General features: G+C 37.6%; 1 protein-coding gene across 1 annotated transcript in view; it reads right to left on the reverse strand.

The window, feature by feature from the left end:
• Positions 1 to 18509, reverse strand: part of CFAP54 (cilia and flagella associated protein 54) — a 253643-nt gene that overhangs the window by 69277 nt on the left and 165857 nt on the right. Inside the window, exons 47-51 of the mRNA XM_033116208.1 lie at positions 17316 to 17438; positions 13055 to 13108; positions 7902 to 8109; positions 5733 to 5809; positions 3983 to 4152 (exon numbers count right to left, since the gene is read on the reverse strand). Of these exons, the coding sequence (XP_032972099.1) occupies positions 3983 to 4152; positions 5733 to 5809; positions 7902 to 8109; positions 13055 to 13108; positions 17316 to 17438 (632 nt within the window). The remainder of the gene's footprint in view (positions 1 to 3982; positions 4153 to 5732; positions 5810 to 7901; positions 8110 to 13054; positions 13109 to 17315; positions 17439 to 18509) is intronic.

An 18509-nucleotide genomic window follows, 5' to 3' on the forward strand; every position in this document is an offset into this window, starting at 1 on the left:
AGAATCTAGGAAATGGGAATTCTTCGTATTTCCTATTATTCTGTATATAAATTTGTCTGCACTTTAAACCATCACATTCTCCTCCCCTAAATGATAAATTTATAATTGACATCACACTTCTTCAAAATATTTAAAAATATGTATCAAGAGTCTTCTTCTTTTGAAAATCTATCTCAAAACAAAATTCAAAATATGGAACAACGTATATATCTGAATACGGTTATCACGGTGTTATTAATAACATACGAAGATTGAGCAAAAGCCAAATGGACAGTATACCCATATAGCTAATTCCCCACTTGATATGTCCACTTGAACAGTTAATAGACAATCACATTTAATAGGTGTTGTAGGTTGAATTATATCCCCCCCAAAAAAAGGTATGTTGACATCCTAACCTTAATACCTCAGAATGGTAGTTATCTGAGGAAACCAAGTTAAAATGAAGCCGTTAGGGTGGACCCTATTCCAATACGCCTGGTGTCCCTATAAAAGGGAAAATTTGAACAGAGAAACAGACATACATACAGAGGGAAGACGATGTGAAGACACACGGGAGAACATGGCCACGTGACTGGAGTGATGCATCTACAAGCCTAAAAATGCCAAGGATTGTCAGCAAACTAGAAACTAGGAAAAGCAAGGAAGGACTCTCCCCTAGAGCTGTCAGAAAGAGGATGATCCCGCTGATGCCTTGATTTTGGACTTCTAGCCTCCAGATCTGTGAAACAATAAAATTCTATTGTTTTAATCCACTTGGTTTTTGGTACTTTGTTATGGCAACCCTAGGAAACATAGGTTACAAGCAGATTCCTTTTCTTCCACCTTCTCCACCAAACCCAGTGCTCTTCTCTGTCCTCCATCCCACAGGCAGAGCCCAGAATCACCATTGCTTTCTCTTTGACTCATTCTATATTCAACTCATCAACAAGTTCTGTCAGCTTTACCTTCAAAATATTGATACCAGCCAGCAGCTCCTCACCTCACCTCCTCCAGGGCTAACACCTTTGTCCAAGCCATCATCATGTCCAGGCTGAATGACTGGCAGCTTCCTGACCAGTCTCCCAGATATGGCTCTTAGCCCTGCAGTCCTGGTTTCCACAGAGCAGCCACAGCGATCTTATCAAGATGTAAATCAGATCACGTGACTTCTCCAGATACACATTCCAGAGGCTTCCCTCATCCCTGGACTACGGTCAGTATGCCATCCCCTTTGGGTCAGTTACTGAGGTTTCTGGCCCGTATATGATCAGCTTTGTCAGTGTCCATAGATGCTTGGGAGAATGTATAGTCTGTTGCAGGCTGCCAGAGTGTTGAAATGGGATTATTGTAAGGATTAAATGAGGTGTTTATTCTTTTATTTGTTCAAAAATATGTATTGAGTACTGAGCCAGAATAAATCTAAGGTCTATGGATACAGTCCCGGCCCTCATGGAATTGACATTCTAGTGAGAGTGGGGTGTGCTTAGCAAACAGGGGTGCTTGGCAAATGAATGGTGCTCAGCGCATACTAGCTGTTATCACTATTTATTTATTGAGTTAGCCAGGAGGGGTGGGGATATTAAATTGATTTTTTTCTAAGTTGTTAATCGGAATCAAAAACTTTCTGCAATTATTGAATTCTAAATTCCCAAGATTCTACTAAATCACTAAAATGGTATAGATATTTGCAGAATATTTTCTAAGGTATTGTTTCTGATTATATAAATATATTGGTTTTTACTTAAAATAAAACTAAACAAACAAGAAAACAACAACAAAAAAACGGTAACACTGATCCATTATGTATTGAGGTATGAAATTTCCTCTCCCCCACACCCTTCCTCCCTCAAGGATACACACATTTCTGTGGCACTTTGTTTACCAAGTGGCTTCGGAAGCTAGCACGGGTTGGCTACTAGAGGGCCCTAGAAAAAGAAAGTAGTGCTGATCCCATCCTTCTGATTCTAAAGCCCAAATTCTGATTTTAAGAGAAATGAGGTATGTGGTTTGGAATCTTGCTAACCCCAAAACTTAATGAATAAAATATAAACATATGAACATGGACTAATCCACGTGGTACTGCTTAGCTGCACAATGGAAAATTTCTAGTTTTTCCTTTCCACTTGAGAGACAGAAAGTGTAGGAGGATTACCCACTATAAACAGTCTAAAGTCCCCAAGGAAGGGAGTCTCATTCTGACACAAAATTAAAAGACTCAACTCTTATCCCATTTGGACAATAAATTAAATAGAAAGGAGAATAGAATGGAACACTTATAAAAAAAAAAAAAAGACAGGATTCTGAGACAGCCCTAAAAGAAGTAGAAATATAGTTTGAATAACTTTGATCCCATTTATTTCTTATTAACATTCATGACAAAAATGGTCAGTTTGTTCTCCTAAAAATCCATGTGGCTCACTTTACCTGTCACCCTAGGGAAGGTGCCTTTCAATTTCCTTGACATATAATTTTATTAGAAGTATCATGAAATGTCAAGCTAACCATCATTTGGGGAAGAGACTGTCCAACACTTTCAGCAGCGCCCAAACAGAAGCTCGTTGGGGGTAAAGTTCACCTCAGAAAAACTCATTCATCTTGACAGTAGGCTTCCCCAAATGACAACTCCGCTGCAAAAAGGCAATCACATCAAAGTTTTTGCAGGTTTTGTCCCAAGGGCCAGGTTCATGTATTTAAAATAGGAGCGATTCTGATTCACTTGCACATTATTTGCATATGTCTATCTGGTCTTCAAATTAAAGTTCTATTATGACACTCCTTTCTGTGGCCATTTTGTAATTTTTAGTTTCTAGTTTCCTTCTTCTTCCCTGAAAAAAAAAAAAATCACTCACATCTTCCATACCAAAAGGGCCTAAGACATATGGAGAGCTGGGGAAATAATGAAGGTTCATGACAAAAAAATACTTCCTAGGGCTGCTGTTGCTGTCTGGGAAACTGTTTGGAGAAAAGAATTCTATATTCTTCTATAGAAAATCAGATAGTTATATATTTTATAGTCATATTTATCTATCTATATATTTATATATATATATATATATATATATTCACGTTATTTATTTTCTATATATAGTAAAAGCTCCTATCAGACTTTGATATGCAGCAGAACTGCTATAGGTGTATTTCCCATTTAATATTCCCACAGAATACTAAAAGGAGATTCATGGACAGGGATTTATAAATGTAAGATTCTAATGCTTCATGAGAGGCATTCTTAAGTGAAAGTGGCTTTTTTTTCTTAAATTGCAAGTGTGTGGCAGTGTTGTATGTAATGACTACCAGTATGGTTGGTGACACCTCTTTGATTCAAAGGTTTTACTACTGTTGCTTTTGCAGCATCAATGCAAATACAAATACAAGAAGAAAGCGAATGACATCTTAGTTTTATTATAAAAATAGTTTTAACCCTACAGACCCCCTGAAAACTTCTCAGGGACAACCCTAGAGATCTGCAGATTACACTTTGAGAATCACTACTCCAAACAGACTTTATGGATTTTCATCACTGCTTAGAAACCACAAAAAATAAATTTCCAAAAACTATATTGACTCTAGCAAAAAACAATCAAACATAGATATGGTTAATCATGGAATGGACTTCAGTCAAGGCTCACACTGATGAGATGATGGCATGTGTCAATCAAAGCAAAAGGGGATTTTTGCAGAATTGATTACCCCCTTGCAAAAGCTACAGATGGGCTTCGCCTGTTTGAGAGAATGACCATTAAATAATTAATTCCGCTTCTAAATTCTGAATCTAATGCAATGAGTTTAATGCATAGAATTTTAGTTCTGTGAAGAAAGTCAAGGACAGAAAAAACACACATAATTTTTCAGTCTGTAGTTTTAAGAGTAATAATGTACGAAAACTCCCCTGAATAATAAAAAACAAGTATGTTCTATTAATCTAGGAATTAATAAAATTTAGATGTATTTAACAAATCGGGTGAGGAAGAAAGTCTCTTCTGTTCCTGAAGGGACTCACCTATATGCAGCCCGGTGTCTCTGCAGGGCAATTGCAGCCAGCTGAAGCCTGGCCTCCACCACCATCTCCAGCTCGCCCACAGAACACTGAGAGAAGTTCTTGTGGTCTGGATGCTCCATCTCCAACACAAGGAAGTTCAGCTTTTCTTCAGCTTCCATCAGTAAAATAGACTAAAGAAAGAATACCACACAATCACATCAGTTCAGAAATACAAATAATGTCTTATCCGTCTTCATCAACTAGTTTTCATGTACTGAAAGGTAGCAATGAATGAAAGACCAAAATGGAAATTTGATCATCATCAGAGGAGATAGTTCAGTGAAGAGGAAAAAGGCAACAGAGAATAAAAGGAAAGTAATAGCAACACTATGCATATACGACAGCTACCCTTCATTGTATGCACAGCTGCTGCTCATACATACTTTATTCAGAGCAGTTATGCTTGATAAAGTTGCTGAAAATACTGAATTAGCAAATATTGATCCATTGTTCCTATGGAAAATACTAGGATAGGTTCCTGGGGGCCTCTGGTCACATTTTGTCAACTGATCTATATGTAATGTTTTTTTAATGTGTGTTTATGTTTAAAGACACACTATTTAATATATGGTATAGGTTCATTAACCTTGAACTCACAGCCAATAGCTCTGTAACTAATGCCTGACTGAAACTTATCTAACACACTTATTTTCTCCATGAGGCACATCACAGCCTCCTCACACTTAGGAACACTAGACAGCACTACACTTGCGGGGTAATTTTAAATATCGAAATTACCAACAAAAAAGCATAAAAGTGCACACAAAAAAAGTGGCAATAAACAGACCATGAAAAGGACAGTTGTTTATAGTATGGAAGTGGAAATACAAACTCAGAGCATTGCTTTGTTCACCTCAGCTGGGAATGACTGTGTTGGGCAACTCCAAGTTTTCTATTTTCTGCCTATGTCCACAAATGATGACGAAAGAGCCACATATACTGATTTGGGGTTACGAATAAATTTTACCTTTGGCAAACTATTGAATACTGAATCTACAAATAATACGGATCGACTGTATTTCAAGCTAAACCATGGTCACCTGACTGGTAATGTGAAGATAATGAGATTTCACAGTGGGTAATCAATAGGAAATAGCAACCTGACATGGCAAAATAAACAGGAACCAACTAATCTTTCAAAAAACAGGTCTCTAAAATCTTGTTTGTAGAAAGCAGTAGATATTATACAAGTTCTAGGGCAATTTGTATAATGGTTAATAACATGATCTGTATTTTGTTAGTTCCATGATGTTAATAAATTTCTTACTGTCTGAGCCTCAATTTTCTCATGGTTCAGTGCAACGTATTTCAAATATGAGTAATACCTAAATCATAGAGTTGTGCAAATAATCATGCAACGTGCCTGTCATGTAGTAAGCACTGAATAAATGGTAGCTGTTTTTGTTGCTGTTGCCATCACTATTATTATTAGGAAATGAGAAACAGGGTATGGAATATTCAAATCCCATCAAATAAAGAATCATATATTCTGCAGCACCTAATTGAATTGGAAAGTCAAAGTCTGACACCTCTGGGCATCTGCTTTTCTAATGAGGAGTAGACTCCTTCTCATCCCAACCCATCCTTATGCGAGAAAAGCTACCTGGTCTCCTAACAGCGAGCACAACTCTGAAAGTGGGCTTGTCCCTGACCTAATCGTGGGCATCTTGGTAACTGATTTATCATGATTTGAAAACAATTTGAAACTTACCTTTACTTTGATAAGAGTAAAGTCATTCACTTTTGTAAGACGACTAAATGAGCCTCCATCATCCTTTAAACATAACTCTATAAGACACAAAATTTTAGAGGAACCAAGGAGGTCTGTGGTTAGTTTAAATATTAATTCTAGCTTATAAAACTCATCATTAATTGGGAAACTATCCATAAATTTAATGCTAAAAAACCCACAATGATATATAGAAATATATTGCTATATCAAATAGTCTCGTAAACATCACAAATTAGAAGACAGAAGCTGATTCTTACAGCAAATCAGACAACTATGGAAGGACCTTTTGGATGCTTAGTGATGTTATTTAAGTGACCAGCTACTGATATAAAGTACTAGTTCCTCCCCTGGAATTCCAGAACCCCTTAAAGTCTTCAAAGTATTTTGGGTCATCCAGATATTTATAACATTTCAATAAGATCTCCTTGGAAGCATCAGTTCTGCTGATTTACACAAATTCATTGCTCCAAGAGCACAGAGTAAGACCATTTGAAACAGCACATCCCACAATTCTCAAATATCTCAAAATTCCCACCCACAATCCGAAGCTGGCCCTTATTTTGAGATAGGGAGAACTGAGGGAATTTAGATCACAGACTTTGCCTGCTTTGTAAACCAGGCTTCTAGACTTCCTATAGTAGAGAGAGAAAAAAACTACAAGGAATTACTTCAAAAATTATCCACCGGAAAGACTAAGTTTGCCAAGTAGGAAGAGGGAGTCTAGAATAACATGGGACTTAACACACCTGACTTCCTCTCTTCTTCCAACTCCCACCTACCTGGCTCTTACCCTACATGAGGAGGCTCTGGAGCTGGGGGTCAGCTGAGTATAAGGGAGGGTTTGAACATTGGGAAAGCCCAGCAGGAAGATCTGGGACTGAGTCTTCTCCCAGTGAGACAGAGACAGAGAGACAGACAGAGGTAAAAAACAAATGCCTGGAGACTGGTATGGAAGAACCCTGCAATGAGTATTAGAGCATAAGACACCTCAGGAAGAGTGTGGCCCACATTTTCCTCACTGCTCTCTCTGCTTTCTGTGTGGTCTTTCCATGATGTGGCATGACCCTTCTCTCGGGAGCTGTAAATAACAAACTATGTTTTCAATGGCAGTCATCTCCTGATCTGTTGGCCTCACCATATCTGAATAATAATAAAACTTACATTTTAAAACAGAGGCCAGTGTTACTCCCATATTAAACACAAAGACACCACAAGAATATAACTACACACCAATATCTCTTATAAATACAGATTCAAAAACCTTCAGTAAAATACTAGCAAACAGAAACCAGCAACACACAAAAAAATTATACACCGTGATCAAATGGGATTTATCTCAAAAAAGCAAGGTCGGTTAAACACTCAGAAATCAATCGACGTAATACACCATATTAATAGAATAAAAAAACAAAAACTATATAATCATCTTAACAGACTCAGAAAAGGCATTTAATGAAATCCAACATTCTATCATGATAAAATCATTCAACAAACTTGGAAAAGAAGAGAAATTCCTCTATCTGAAAAAGGACATATATGAAAAACCCACAGTTAGCTTTCCATACTTAATGGTAAAAACAACTATTTTCATGGTGACTACTAATACATTTGAAAAATACATACACACTGTGGTCCATAAATCCCATCCATGGGTTTCGTATCCCACAGAAATATATACTATATATCATATGGATATGTAGCGTTTTAGCACTATTCTCTAGAAACAAAATAAATGCATATCAATAGGCGAATGGTTGCATAACCATGGGATATCACAGCATAGAATACTGCACAGCCAATAGAGTGAACCAAAGCAAAGCAGTGGACTTAGACTGGTTTTAGTGAAGTTTTTCTGCATGCAAAATGCAAGGTGCAGAAAAAATGTAAAACACATCATTTGTATAAATGACAAATCCTGTTTTGTAGGTATATACTATATGAAACGTATATGGATATGAGGGTAAATGAATGGATATGGATATGCACGTACCTAAACATAAACACATATGTGTGTCACTAGTGAGATTAGAGAAAAACGTAGAAGAATATATACTAGATTGTTCATAGAGATTAATGAAAGTGGAGTAGGGAGTAGTTGGGGAAAGTAAGGAGAAAGAGAAGCAAGCAAACAATACCATAAAAGATTACCTTTCAAGTTCTGGAGGATTGCTTTGCTCTTTTCGGGAACGAATCCATGGGAGACAGTTTTCAACAGATTTTCTGGGACACAATTTATTGTTGCAGCCACATTTATTAAAAAGTATGCTTTAACAAAAGAAAACTTATTTAAGAGATGTTTGTGGCCAACTATAACCAGAATTTGAGGCAAGCCTTTATTTATTAATTCATCAAGTGCCTGAAAAAATGAAAAAAGCATTTAAAAATGGAAATAAGTAAAATGTTTTAGATGTCTAATTAGATATTATTAGCTTCAGTCCCCTTTTGCACTCTTCATTTGTTTTGGGGTGAAAGAATACAGGGATAGATAGTTATGAGGTACCATAGATGGCAGTTCTATTGACAGAAGCATGTAATGTCAGAACCATTCCAGCAGTTCCATAGCACTTCTGCCATTCCCCACCAATTTGTGACCTGTGCCTCATGAGCCCAGCCCTGCCATATAACGAGAGTGAACCTGTGCTGAGAGCAAGAGAGAAGACACTTTATCAAAGTAGAGAAACTGCAAAAGCTCATCAGCCATGCGTGCTGGCCACTCTGCTTTAGTGTGAGTAAATATTAGAGCTGTGAGGACAGAAACAGGAAGAATGGGTGGGCAAGAAAGCTCCCTACTCAGCTTAGATTCCATGCTCAATCATTAGAACTCCGCTCTGTGCCCACCCTCGACTCCCTGGCCCCTCTCCCATGCATACACATTTCCTTGGCAAAATCATATCCCTGTTAAAATACAATGCTGAACCTTCTTGGGGACGTGTACCCTGCAGTAGCTGAAGGCTGGAGAAAATCATGTAATCACAAGTGTCTCACTTTAAGTTCCTGACCAAACCGCAGGGCTGCCTCATCATCATTCTACATTTTCCCGGTCCATTCGCTCTCACTCTCTCCTAGACAACCTTCTCACGCTCTTCTTGTTTCTAAATTCTAACCCTTCCCCCCTGTTACCCCTGCCAGCTAATTACCTTGCTTCCTCTACTGAAGTAAGGAAACTGAAACAGTGAAAGTAGTGTCCACAGACCCCACAGCTCCACCATCTCACCCAGCTACCCAGGCAAATGCCCCATTGCTCTCCTTTCCTTCAAGCCACCTCAGCCTTCAATCCTGTCCCCACTGGTCAACTCAGCCATTCTCTCTACATCATAAATGACCCCTTTCTACAGAGATATTCCCATCAGCACTCAGCCATGCTGTCTTCTTTATCTTAAAAAACAAAAACTTTCTATACCCCGACTTCATCTCCAGCTACTACCTTAATTCTTAATTCTGTTACAGTGCAACCTAGAGTTGTCAATATTCCAATTTCTGTCCTTTCATTTGCTTATAAACCCACTTGTTACCTACGTTGAAACCCTTTGGTTGAGGTCACCAATGGCCTACACTTGACTAAATTCAATGTTCAATTCTTAGTCCTCGTATGTCATATTACTTATAATCTAAGACATTACCTCATATTCCAATTAAACTGTCACATGTCTTCAACAGTAAAATTCATTCTAATTTCAGAGATGTTAAATATGAAAAAAATGCATGTTTAAGACTCAGTCAATTATGGTGCTTGAGTCATCAGCAAAATTTGACACCATTAATCATTTCCTTTTCTGCAAACGCTTCTCTTAGCTTTTAAGTCATCACACTCCCTTGGTTTCTTTCCCATCCTATTGGCCACTCCTTGTCAGTCTTCTTGCTGGTTCTTCTTCTTCTCCTATATCTCTTAATACTGGAGTATCTCAGAAATCAGTCCTCTTCCCTCTCTTCACTCCCTCCCCTTAGATGATCTTAATCAGGCTCATGGTTTTAATTTCATTTAAATGCTGATTCTCTGCTTTCTCTCCATCTCTAATCTCGCTTCTGAATTCAAGACACATATAATCACCTTCTGACTCAATACCTTCACTTGGATGTCTAACAGATATTTCAAACTGAACATCCAAAACTGTATTCCTAGTCTCCCCTACAAATACACACACACACACACACACACACACACACACACACACACACACAAATATAAACTCCATAAGGGCTGGGAATTTGCCTCTATTGATTAATGTGTTTGATTGACAGCACTGGAACAGTAGGCTCAACAGATTAGCTAAAGTGATCCTTTCAAAACATAAGTGGATGAGGCATGCCTCTGCTCTAAACCTTCCAGTCGCTCCCCATTTTGTTCAGATAAGAACCTAAGCTATAAAGGCCCTACAAGGCCCTTCTCAAACTGGCACCCTGTTAGCTCTCTGACCTCATGTCCTACTGCTCTCCACCATTCACACAGCTTTAGTCACACTGGCCAAGGTTTTCCTCCCCAAGCTACGCAATCCTGCCCCAGGGCCTTTGCACCCTTTCCCTACTATATTCTTTCTCCATATTTCATACCACTCGTACATTTACCTGTTTCAAGTCTGTTCACAAATGTCACCTCCGTGAGGACTAACCTGGTCACCCCATTTAATATTATAACCCCCAACCTAGCCCCATGTTCCCAAGCCCCTTCACACAGTACTGGGTTTATTTTCCCCCATAGCATGGTTCACCTTGCAATATACTATGTGATTTACTTACTCATAATGTTTGCTTATATATTTATTACTAGCCTTGATCACGAAAATATAAACTCCCTGAGGGCTTGGAGTATGGATTGTTGATTGATGTGTTTATTTGACAGCACCAGAACAGTGAGCCTTATGCACAACAGGCTCTTATTAAATACTTTCTGAATTTTTTTTTTTTTTTAAAAGACAGATGCTGGGGGTGGCTATTCTAGAAGAAAAGGAAGTTGTTCGCCTTATGTGAACTAAAAAAGAAAAATCACATTGTTTGGGAGAATTTGAGGCAATGTTGGCAGTGGGGAGGTCTGTTGCTGTTGCTGTTCATTCTCCTTTCTTAACCTCCTTTAAGGGTGGAAATCAACACATACAGGGGAGCCAGACATGGAGCATCAATGAGCCTGAGCTGGTAACAAACTGCTGTACTAGGAAAACGGTTGTCATTCTGGATCTAGGAAAAGAAATTTGGATTGGTTGAGGGCTGGGGAGAGAAGAAGTTTTCTCTCCTCTTTTCTCTCCACAGCAGTCATTTAATGAGTCTTAACAATTACACACAAACACTTGAGGATCAAAAGGAGATTAATTAGTAATGCTGTTTAATACCCCTTCCCTCTACACAGAAAATGTGAAGCGTAATCTGAAGCGTCTTAAGCAGACCAACAATTCTGTTTTAATTAATTAGCTAATAGAAATCGGTTTTCCATTATACTGTCAGTCTCTTTTTGTTCAAAAAGAAATGATCAGGCAATCATTCTTCTTATACTCCAAACCACTCCTTAAAGAAGTGTTTTTAGGATGCTGTGGCATTTACGACTGAAAAGAAATAAATACTCTTAAACATCCCAAGATCTTGAAACACTAAAACGAAACATGAGTATGTGTTTGTATCTTCCTAATTACCAGCTCTTTCATTTCAGGCAACTTGCTTATAAATTAAAATAAACTTCAAGGCAAAAACAATGAATCATCTGAAGCATAATTATATATGAAGATTGTGGAATAAAATGAACAATAGAAAAGCAATAAGATTACATTTAATAAAAGGTAGATATGTTCCTATCAAAATTAAGGAGAACAAAAAATAAAGCAATTTTGAGGAAATGTCTCTTAATATTATTTCATGAAAATAAATACCTTATTTAATGGAACAGAAAGCTGTTTCTAGCATTGAAAAAAATAAAACTATGTATATCTGTCTACATGGTTGTGTGAGCCCCTTACCTGTCCATACCCCCTTTAATAATGGTTGCATTACCACTCTTGTGCTCTAATGCTTTCTAGTGGACAGATGGCTGATAGACGAAAGATTTTTTAAATGATTATTTAAAGTTATTTAAATAGTACTAGGCCATTAAAGTTTAAATCCCAATCATTCAATTATTGACAAGAACAAACAAAGTGAGATGGGCAGTCTAGCCCGCTCTTTGTAAAAAATATTCTAATAGGCTTTTATTCAATATTTGTTGAATTCATATAAAAGGAGAAATGGGGAGATTAGAGGAGCTGCTTATGAAAATGTCATATGAAAACCTTCCATTAGCTATCTCTATGGTGGTAATCATATTGCAATATATATACTTATCGATAAGTTTATATAAGTTTATATCAATAAGAAGTAGTGATATATACACAATGGAATACTATTCGGTGGTAAGAAAAAATGACATAGTACCATTTGTGACAACATGGATGGATCTTGAGATTATAATGCTAAGAGAAATAAGTCAGACACAAAAAGTAGAGAACCATATGATTTCACTGATATGTGGTATATAAAACTAGAAACAACAAAAGAACAAGACAAACAAATGAAGAAACAAAAACTCATAGATGTAGACAATAGTTTAGCAGTTACCAGAGGGTAAGGGGGTGGGGGGCTCTAGAAGAGAGTAAAAGGGATCTAATATATGGTGATGGAAAGAGAACTGATTCTGGGTGGTGAACACATAGTGTGAAATATATATAATGAATTACAAAATTGTACACCTTAAATTTATGTAACTTTACTAACAATTGTCACCCCAATAACCTTTATTTAAAAAATATAGATATATAAATATGAAATCAACATGTTATACACCTTAAACCTACACAATGTTATATGTCAATTACATCTCAATAAAAAAAACTTTTTTAAATAAAAAAAGAAAAGAAAACCTTTCAAACCATTGGGTAAGAGGCAGTCTCATACTAGGGAAAAAGATATGAGTAAAAGCAGAATTGAACAAGTGGGCTACCACAAAATACACAAAATCCTTTTCTTACAAAGTCAGCTGTTATTGGATAAGTAATCAAGATAAATATCAAAGTTAGAGACTTGACATGGCTAGATGAGCAAACTGAATACACATGTGTAATTTAAAAATTTAGGAACAATAACTGTTTGCCCAATCTGAAGACCAGACCAGTTTGGGGCCAATCGTACCTTTGGCCTCAGCATTTTGAGATAACCCATAACTAGAAATAGAAGAGCATATCACATAGAGGATTTTCAAAAACAAAGATTAGAACTACCAAATAGATAAAAATGACTCAGAAGTTTTCCACACTAAATATCCAATGTTTATAAACTGTTATCCTTACTTGTATATTTTCTTTATGAGTAAGAGGTTTTCCGGAGTCAAATGATTGGAATACCTGTCGAAATACAAAACATTAACATTAGAAACAAGAGTATTGAGTGTTCTTTTAAATAAAATTGTCAATGTGTTCTAAACAAATTTTAAATATTTTAATATAAAAGTACTACATGTTCTAGTTACAAAAGACAAGTATAGTAGAAAGAAGAAAGTAAAAATTACATAAATCAACTCTTTTAGGTCATCAATGTTAATATTTTGGTGTCTTTACTACCAATTTCTTTTTGATGTATTTTAAAATTGTATATATGGATTTATGTTCCTTTTCACTAAACATTACATCATAATCATTTTCCCACACCATTAAATTATTCGTAAGCCTCAGTGTGATAGTGAAGTAATGTTCTATCCTCTGAATGGAGTATAATAACCTCTTTTGTATCGTTACACATCTAAAAGGACTACTTCCCTCCGTTACCCCACCATCTAGACCTATTTAAATAACATGGGTGACTATTTTGTCTGTATTTCTGATTATCACCTTTGGATGGATTTCAGGAAGCAGAATTACAGGGTTATAAGATAAGAATATATTAAGAAAATTGAACGGGACTGGCTTAATTTACACTTCCACCCACGTTGTATGAAAATGCCAGGATTACTGCACTTTTAACAGCATTGAGTATTAGCACTTAAAAACATGTTGATCAACTTGAGGTAAAATTGCATACTCTTCAGAATGACTCTTTTTGTGGTTCTTTTCCTTTTTAGTGAATTGCCTATTAATATGTTTGGCTCTAAATATAATGTTGCATTAGGAAATATTCAATTTATTTGCCACAGGAGATTGCTGTATCACTCTGGAGGGTATATCCCTCTTAGTACAGAAGGCCTTTTCTAGAAGGTGCCGCTTCGTAGATGTCCATACTGATGCCCTGCCCATATGCCCTAGGCCACCTGGAACTCACCAGCAGCTTCTGTGGACAGGCCGCTCCCATATGAATGGTATCCTGCTTCACTTGGACCTTTTTGCTGCGGGCATTCTGTGGCCACAAGAGCACTGAGGAAAGGCCGGGAGTGGAGGGAGCATCCCGTACCAATAAGGGACAAACACCGTTCTAGCCAGTCTCTCCAAGGGTCCTGGTTATCTACACTGGTGACCTCATCAATGTTCCTGAAATGGTTTTCCTCCTTTCCCTATTTGACTTTCTCACTCCTTCACCATTGCTTCTGGAATCACCTCTCAAATATGCTACTTGCTCCAAAATCTTTGTCTCAGGAGCTGCTTTTGAGGGACCCCTAAACCAAGTGAGTGTGTGTATGAGGCACCCTGAAATGGAAGGCATTCTGTCCAGGGTGGGTTCCTGCCTGGCACGCTGAGCTGCCAGGATAGGCTCCAGCCACCCATGACCCTGAACTGGAATAAGTGGGTTGGAAATCATTATCTTACTTGTTTCTATTAATCTTTCTTAAATGTATGTATAGCTCACATTCATTTCAATGTTTAATATTATAAGTGTTTTGGGTCTTTATTTAGAAGCCTGGTGATACTTGTTTTTATGACCAGAAATATGGCATAGGAACTTAACTTTTGTTTATATCAATTATGGTAAAATTGGTTTCATGATACATCATTTCACCTAAAGTTGCAATTTCCAAGAATCTACTGACGACTTTAAGTAAGGACTTACTGTACTTCCTTTACAACTGAAATCGAATTCATTAATCCTTTCTTTAAATAACTAGCCTGTAGCCTAATACCACTGGCACCTATTTTAATTATAAATCCTGAACACATTTCCTCTTTAATTACACTTTTTAAATTCCCAATTGAAGCTGCAAATTAACTTTGAGAATACAAAATTTGAAGTCACAATCCACTGGGAGACAATTCACCCACACTTGTGCCTTATGATAATTAGCTGATAAAAATGAAATTTGGAATTGACCTGTCAAAATTGGCTTCAGAACTGTTTATTTTGGTGAAAGCAGTGACCATTGAAAACTCTTTCTTGTTTCTCACTCTACCCAATTGGCTTCTCTCTCCTTGACTTCCTGGATTCTAAATGTAGATGACCCAAAGGGTCAGTCCTCTGACTTTTACTTTTTCCTATCTGCCTCGGTCCCCAGATGATTTCATCCAGTCCCATGACTGTAACTCTCTATGCTAATGATCCCAGATGTACCTGAAGCCCCAACCTGTCCCCTGAATTCCAGGTCATATCCTCTCTGCACCTACCTGCACTACATCTCCACCTGTATGTCTGCTAGAGATCTCATACTTGACATTTCACCCCTGCCCAGCAGCATTCCCCAGCTCAGTTCATGAAGACTTCTTCCTATCACTTGAACGCTGTAGTCTTGCTTGACTCCTTTCTCTTCTATCCCACAACCAAACCATCATCTACAAATGCTCTACTTTCACAACATACCCAGTATTTGACCATTTTTCACTCTTTCCACCACTTTTACCCCAACCATTGTCCCATCTCACTCAGATGACATGCAAAGGCCTTCTAACTGGTCTCCCCATTTATCCCCATGCGCACCCACAGTCCAGCCCAAACAGCAAGCAAAGCAGGCCTTTGAAATTGAATACCTATCCTGTCCTTCCTCTGCTCACAGCTCTGCGAGATTTCCATCTTATTTAGAGTAAACTCCTGACCTGACCAAGCCCTGTGAGGTTCTACAGGACCTAGCTCCTGGGGCCGGACCTCTTCTCCTCCTCGGCTTCCTGTCTGTCCAACCTCACTGGCCTCCCTGGTTTTCTTCAGCCACACCATGCAGGCATTGCCCCAGATCCTTTGTCTTTGCAGCTCCTCCTTTTGGGAAGGTTGTTCTCTTGAATTCTTTACCCTCAAAACTCCCAGATTTCCCAAAGCACTCTGACTAAAACTCTGTCCCCCTAACTCAGCTTGACTGTCCTCACAGCACATCACTGCCTGGCACATTTACGTGCTTAATACATTTATTGTTTGCCTTCCTCACTGGACTGCCTGATAGTAACATGCCCTCAGGAAGGCTGTAACTATTTATATCTTTACTGCTCCATCCCCATGCCTGGGATACTACCTGCATTCAGTAAACTCTCAATAAACACTTAAATAAATTAAAATATGATTTTAATAACAAAATGAAAACCATTTACAATAGGAAAAGGCTGTTGACTGAGAAGCAAGCCAGGAAATACTGCTAATTTTACTGAGGTAAGAAAATGAATTCATTCATGCCACAGAAAATAAACAAAACCCAACTGATTCCTCTATAAATAGACAGATACTTGTATACACACATACACATATCCGATTGCCTACTGAGCGTCCCTGTTAGGATTTTCTGTAGATCTTACCCTATTACAATAATTATAATCATATTGAGAAATAAGCAGCTGTATTTCAGGGGAATATGTTGAATGCATTATATGTAAATATAATGTCAGCTTATGCAAATAATTTTCAAGACTTACATCCTATTCCCCAGCTTCTTTTAGGTTCTCAAAATTGGAATCCCATCAGCATGTAGCTGTCTGTCAGTTCCACTCCTCACACATACAGTCTCCCCCAAGAAACTGACTTGTTATCTTTTATTTTCTTTATTGCTGGCCCATGAGGGTCCAAGCATCTCCCTAAAACAAGATCACTCACTGATTTCCAGATCACCATGAAAACTGAAACACAGGAAAATAATAGCTCATTCTGATTTAAATATAAACACCAGTATCCATTTTTAAGGAGGCTTCAGTTTACAATTTACAAATTACACATTAAGCAAGCAACTTCCCAAAGTCAAAAAAGATGAGACAAACTAGAGGAATGTTCTCTCCTTACAGAAATCAGGAGAAATTTGAACACAGGCTTAACACTTTCATATAAAGTATGTAAGTCAAAAATATCCAAATAAAACAGGAGCGAGACTGTCTGAGTAAGAACACTAACCAGAAATTATATGATTAGACTCAACAGTCTAACAGGTAGTGGCTGATAAATGCATCTCCGGAAACAGTCCATGATAACTATAATACAGATCCAGAATTTCACTGTAAAAATCTCCTCCAAGACCACACTCCCTCCCCCATGACATCCTTCCATTCCAGACAAGTGAAACCTTGTAAAAGCCTGATGTTAGCTATAGCCATGCTTAACAATGAGGTCTGCCACACCAGAGACTTGTCAATGCATGTTTGTGGACGCATGCATTCCCTAGATTTTAGAAACGCAGCCTTCAAAAGGTAAAGAAATGGCTTTGAATTAAATCAGCACGTTTACCTTCACTTTTCCAGCAGCTTTAGAACCAGCGGGTATTAAGGCAGGTATGTGTTTTCCATGAAAAATCTGGGACATCTCATGAAAGGCTTCAGAAAAGAATCTTAAATCTATAAGGACTTCTATCTTTAAAGGAAAGAAAAAAATGAATTTTTAAAATAAAACATTTTGTTTTACTTACAAAACAAAAACTTTAAAGAGGAAAATCACCACTGAGATCCAGAACTTCTGCTTCATGTTGGTAAACGTGTTATAAATTAATGTTTAGTAAACATGGATGATGGAGATGCATGTGTATGTGTGTAAGCCAGTTTACATGTGCAATGGACTCAGTAAGAAGCTAATAAACAACAGCAAGCTGCTGTTCAAAACAATGGACATCTGTCAGATGTGGCTACTTCATCACAGGAAAACACATAAAAATATGATAGGCATAGAAGAGTTAAAAAATAATTGAATTTCTTTCTGTGTTCCCATGGTGAATTATGGTCTAAAAGAAAAACCAAACCAAAACACTCCTGATGTTCTCTAACACTCTGAGGAGAGTCAAACACACCAGGGGATGAACTCTACAATGTATCAACATAGAGACAACGATTCATTTTCTTATCCATAATTAATGGGCACTGTCGATTTTAAAGACATATACTCAACAACATTAATTAATTGGTAACTATACACTGTGCATGGCTTATTTTGAATATAATCCAGCAATCAGAAAATTATAGGAAGAAAATTTCTTGATCAAAATCATTTATTCATCCAACATGTTTATTGAACACCTCTTATTCGCCAAGCCCTCTGGAGCTTACATTCCAGCACGATATATATACATATATATATACATTTAGCCAAATTTAAGGGATACGTAAAGATATACACAGTAAGAGAAAGGGTATAGGTTACTGATGAAATGTTCTTTTCAAAACTGTGGTCAAGAAGAACTTCCCTGAGGAAAAGAGGAGATTTGGGGATGATGTAATGGAGAGAGACATGTGAAAATCGACTGAAGGGACCTCGATTACAAAGGTCATATGGTGGCAGCAGCAGTCTAGCCATTTTGGTGTGCTCAAGGAACAGCCTGTGTGACTGGAGCTTAGGGAGAGAAGGGAAGAGGATTGGGAGGTAGGTGCGAATGGTGGCCTGTACAGCCAAGTGGGGGCTTGGGATTTTACTCTTGGGTGAGAAGAAGTTAGT

This window comes from Rhinolophus ferrumequinum, chromosome 10, assembly GCF_004115265.2.
Source record: "Rhinolophus ferrumequinum isolate MPI-CBG mRhiFer1 chromosome 10, mRhiFer1_v1.p, whole genome shotgun sequence".
Lineage (NCBI taxonomy): Eukaryota > Metazoa > Chordata > Mammalia > Chiroptera > Rhinolophidae > Rhinolophus > Rhinolophus ferrumequinum.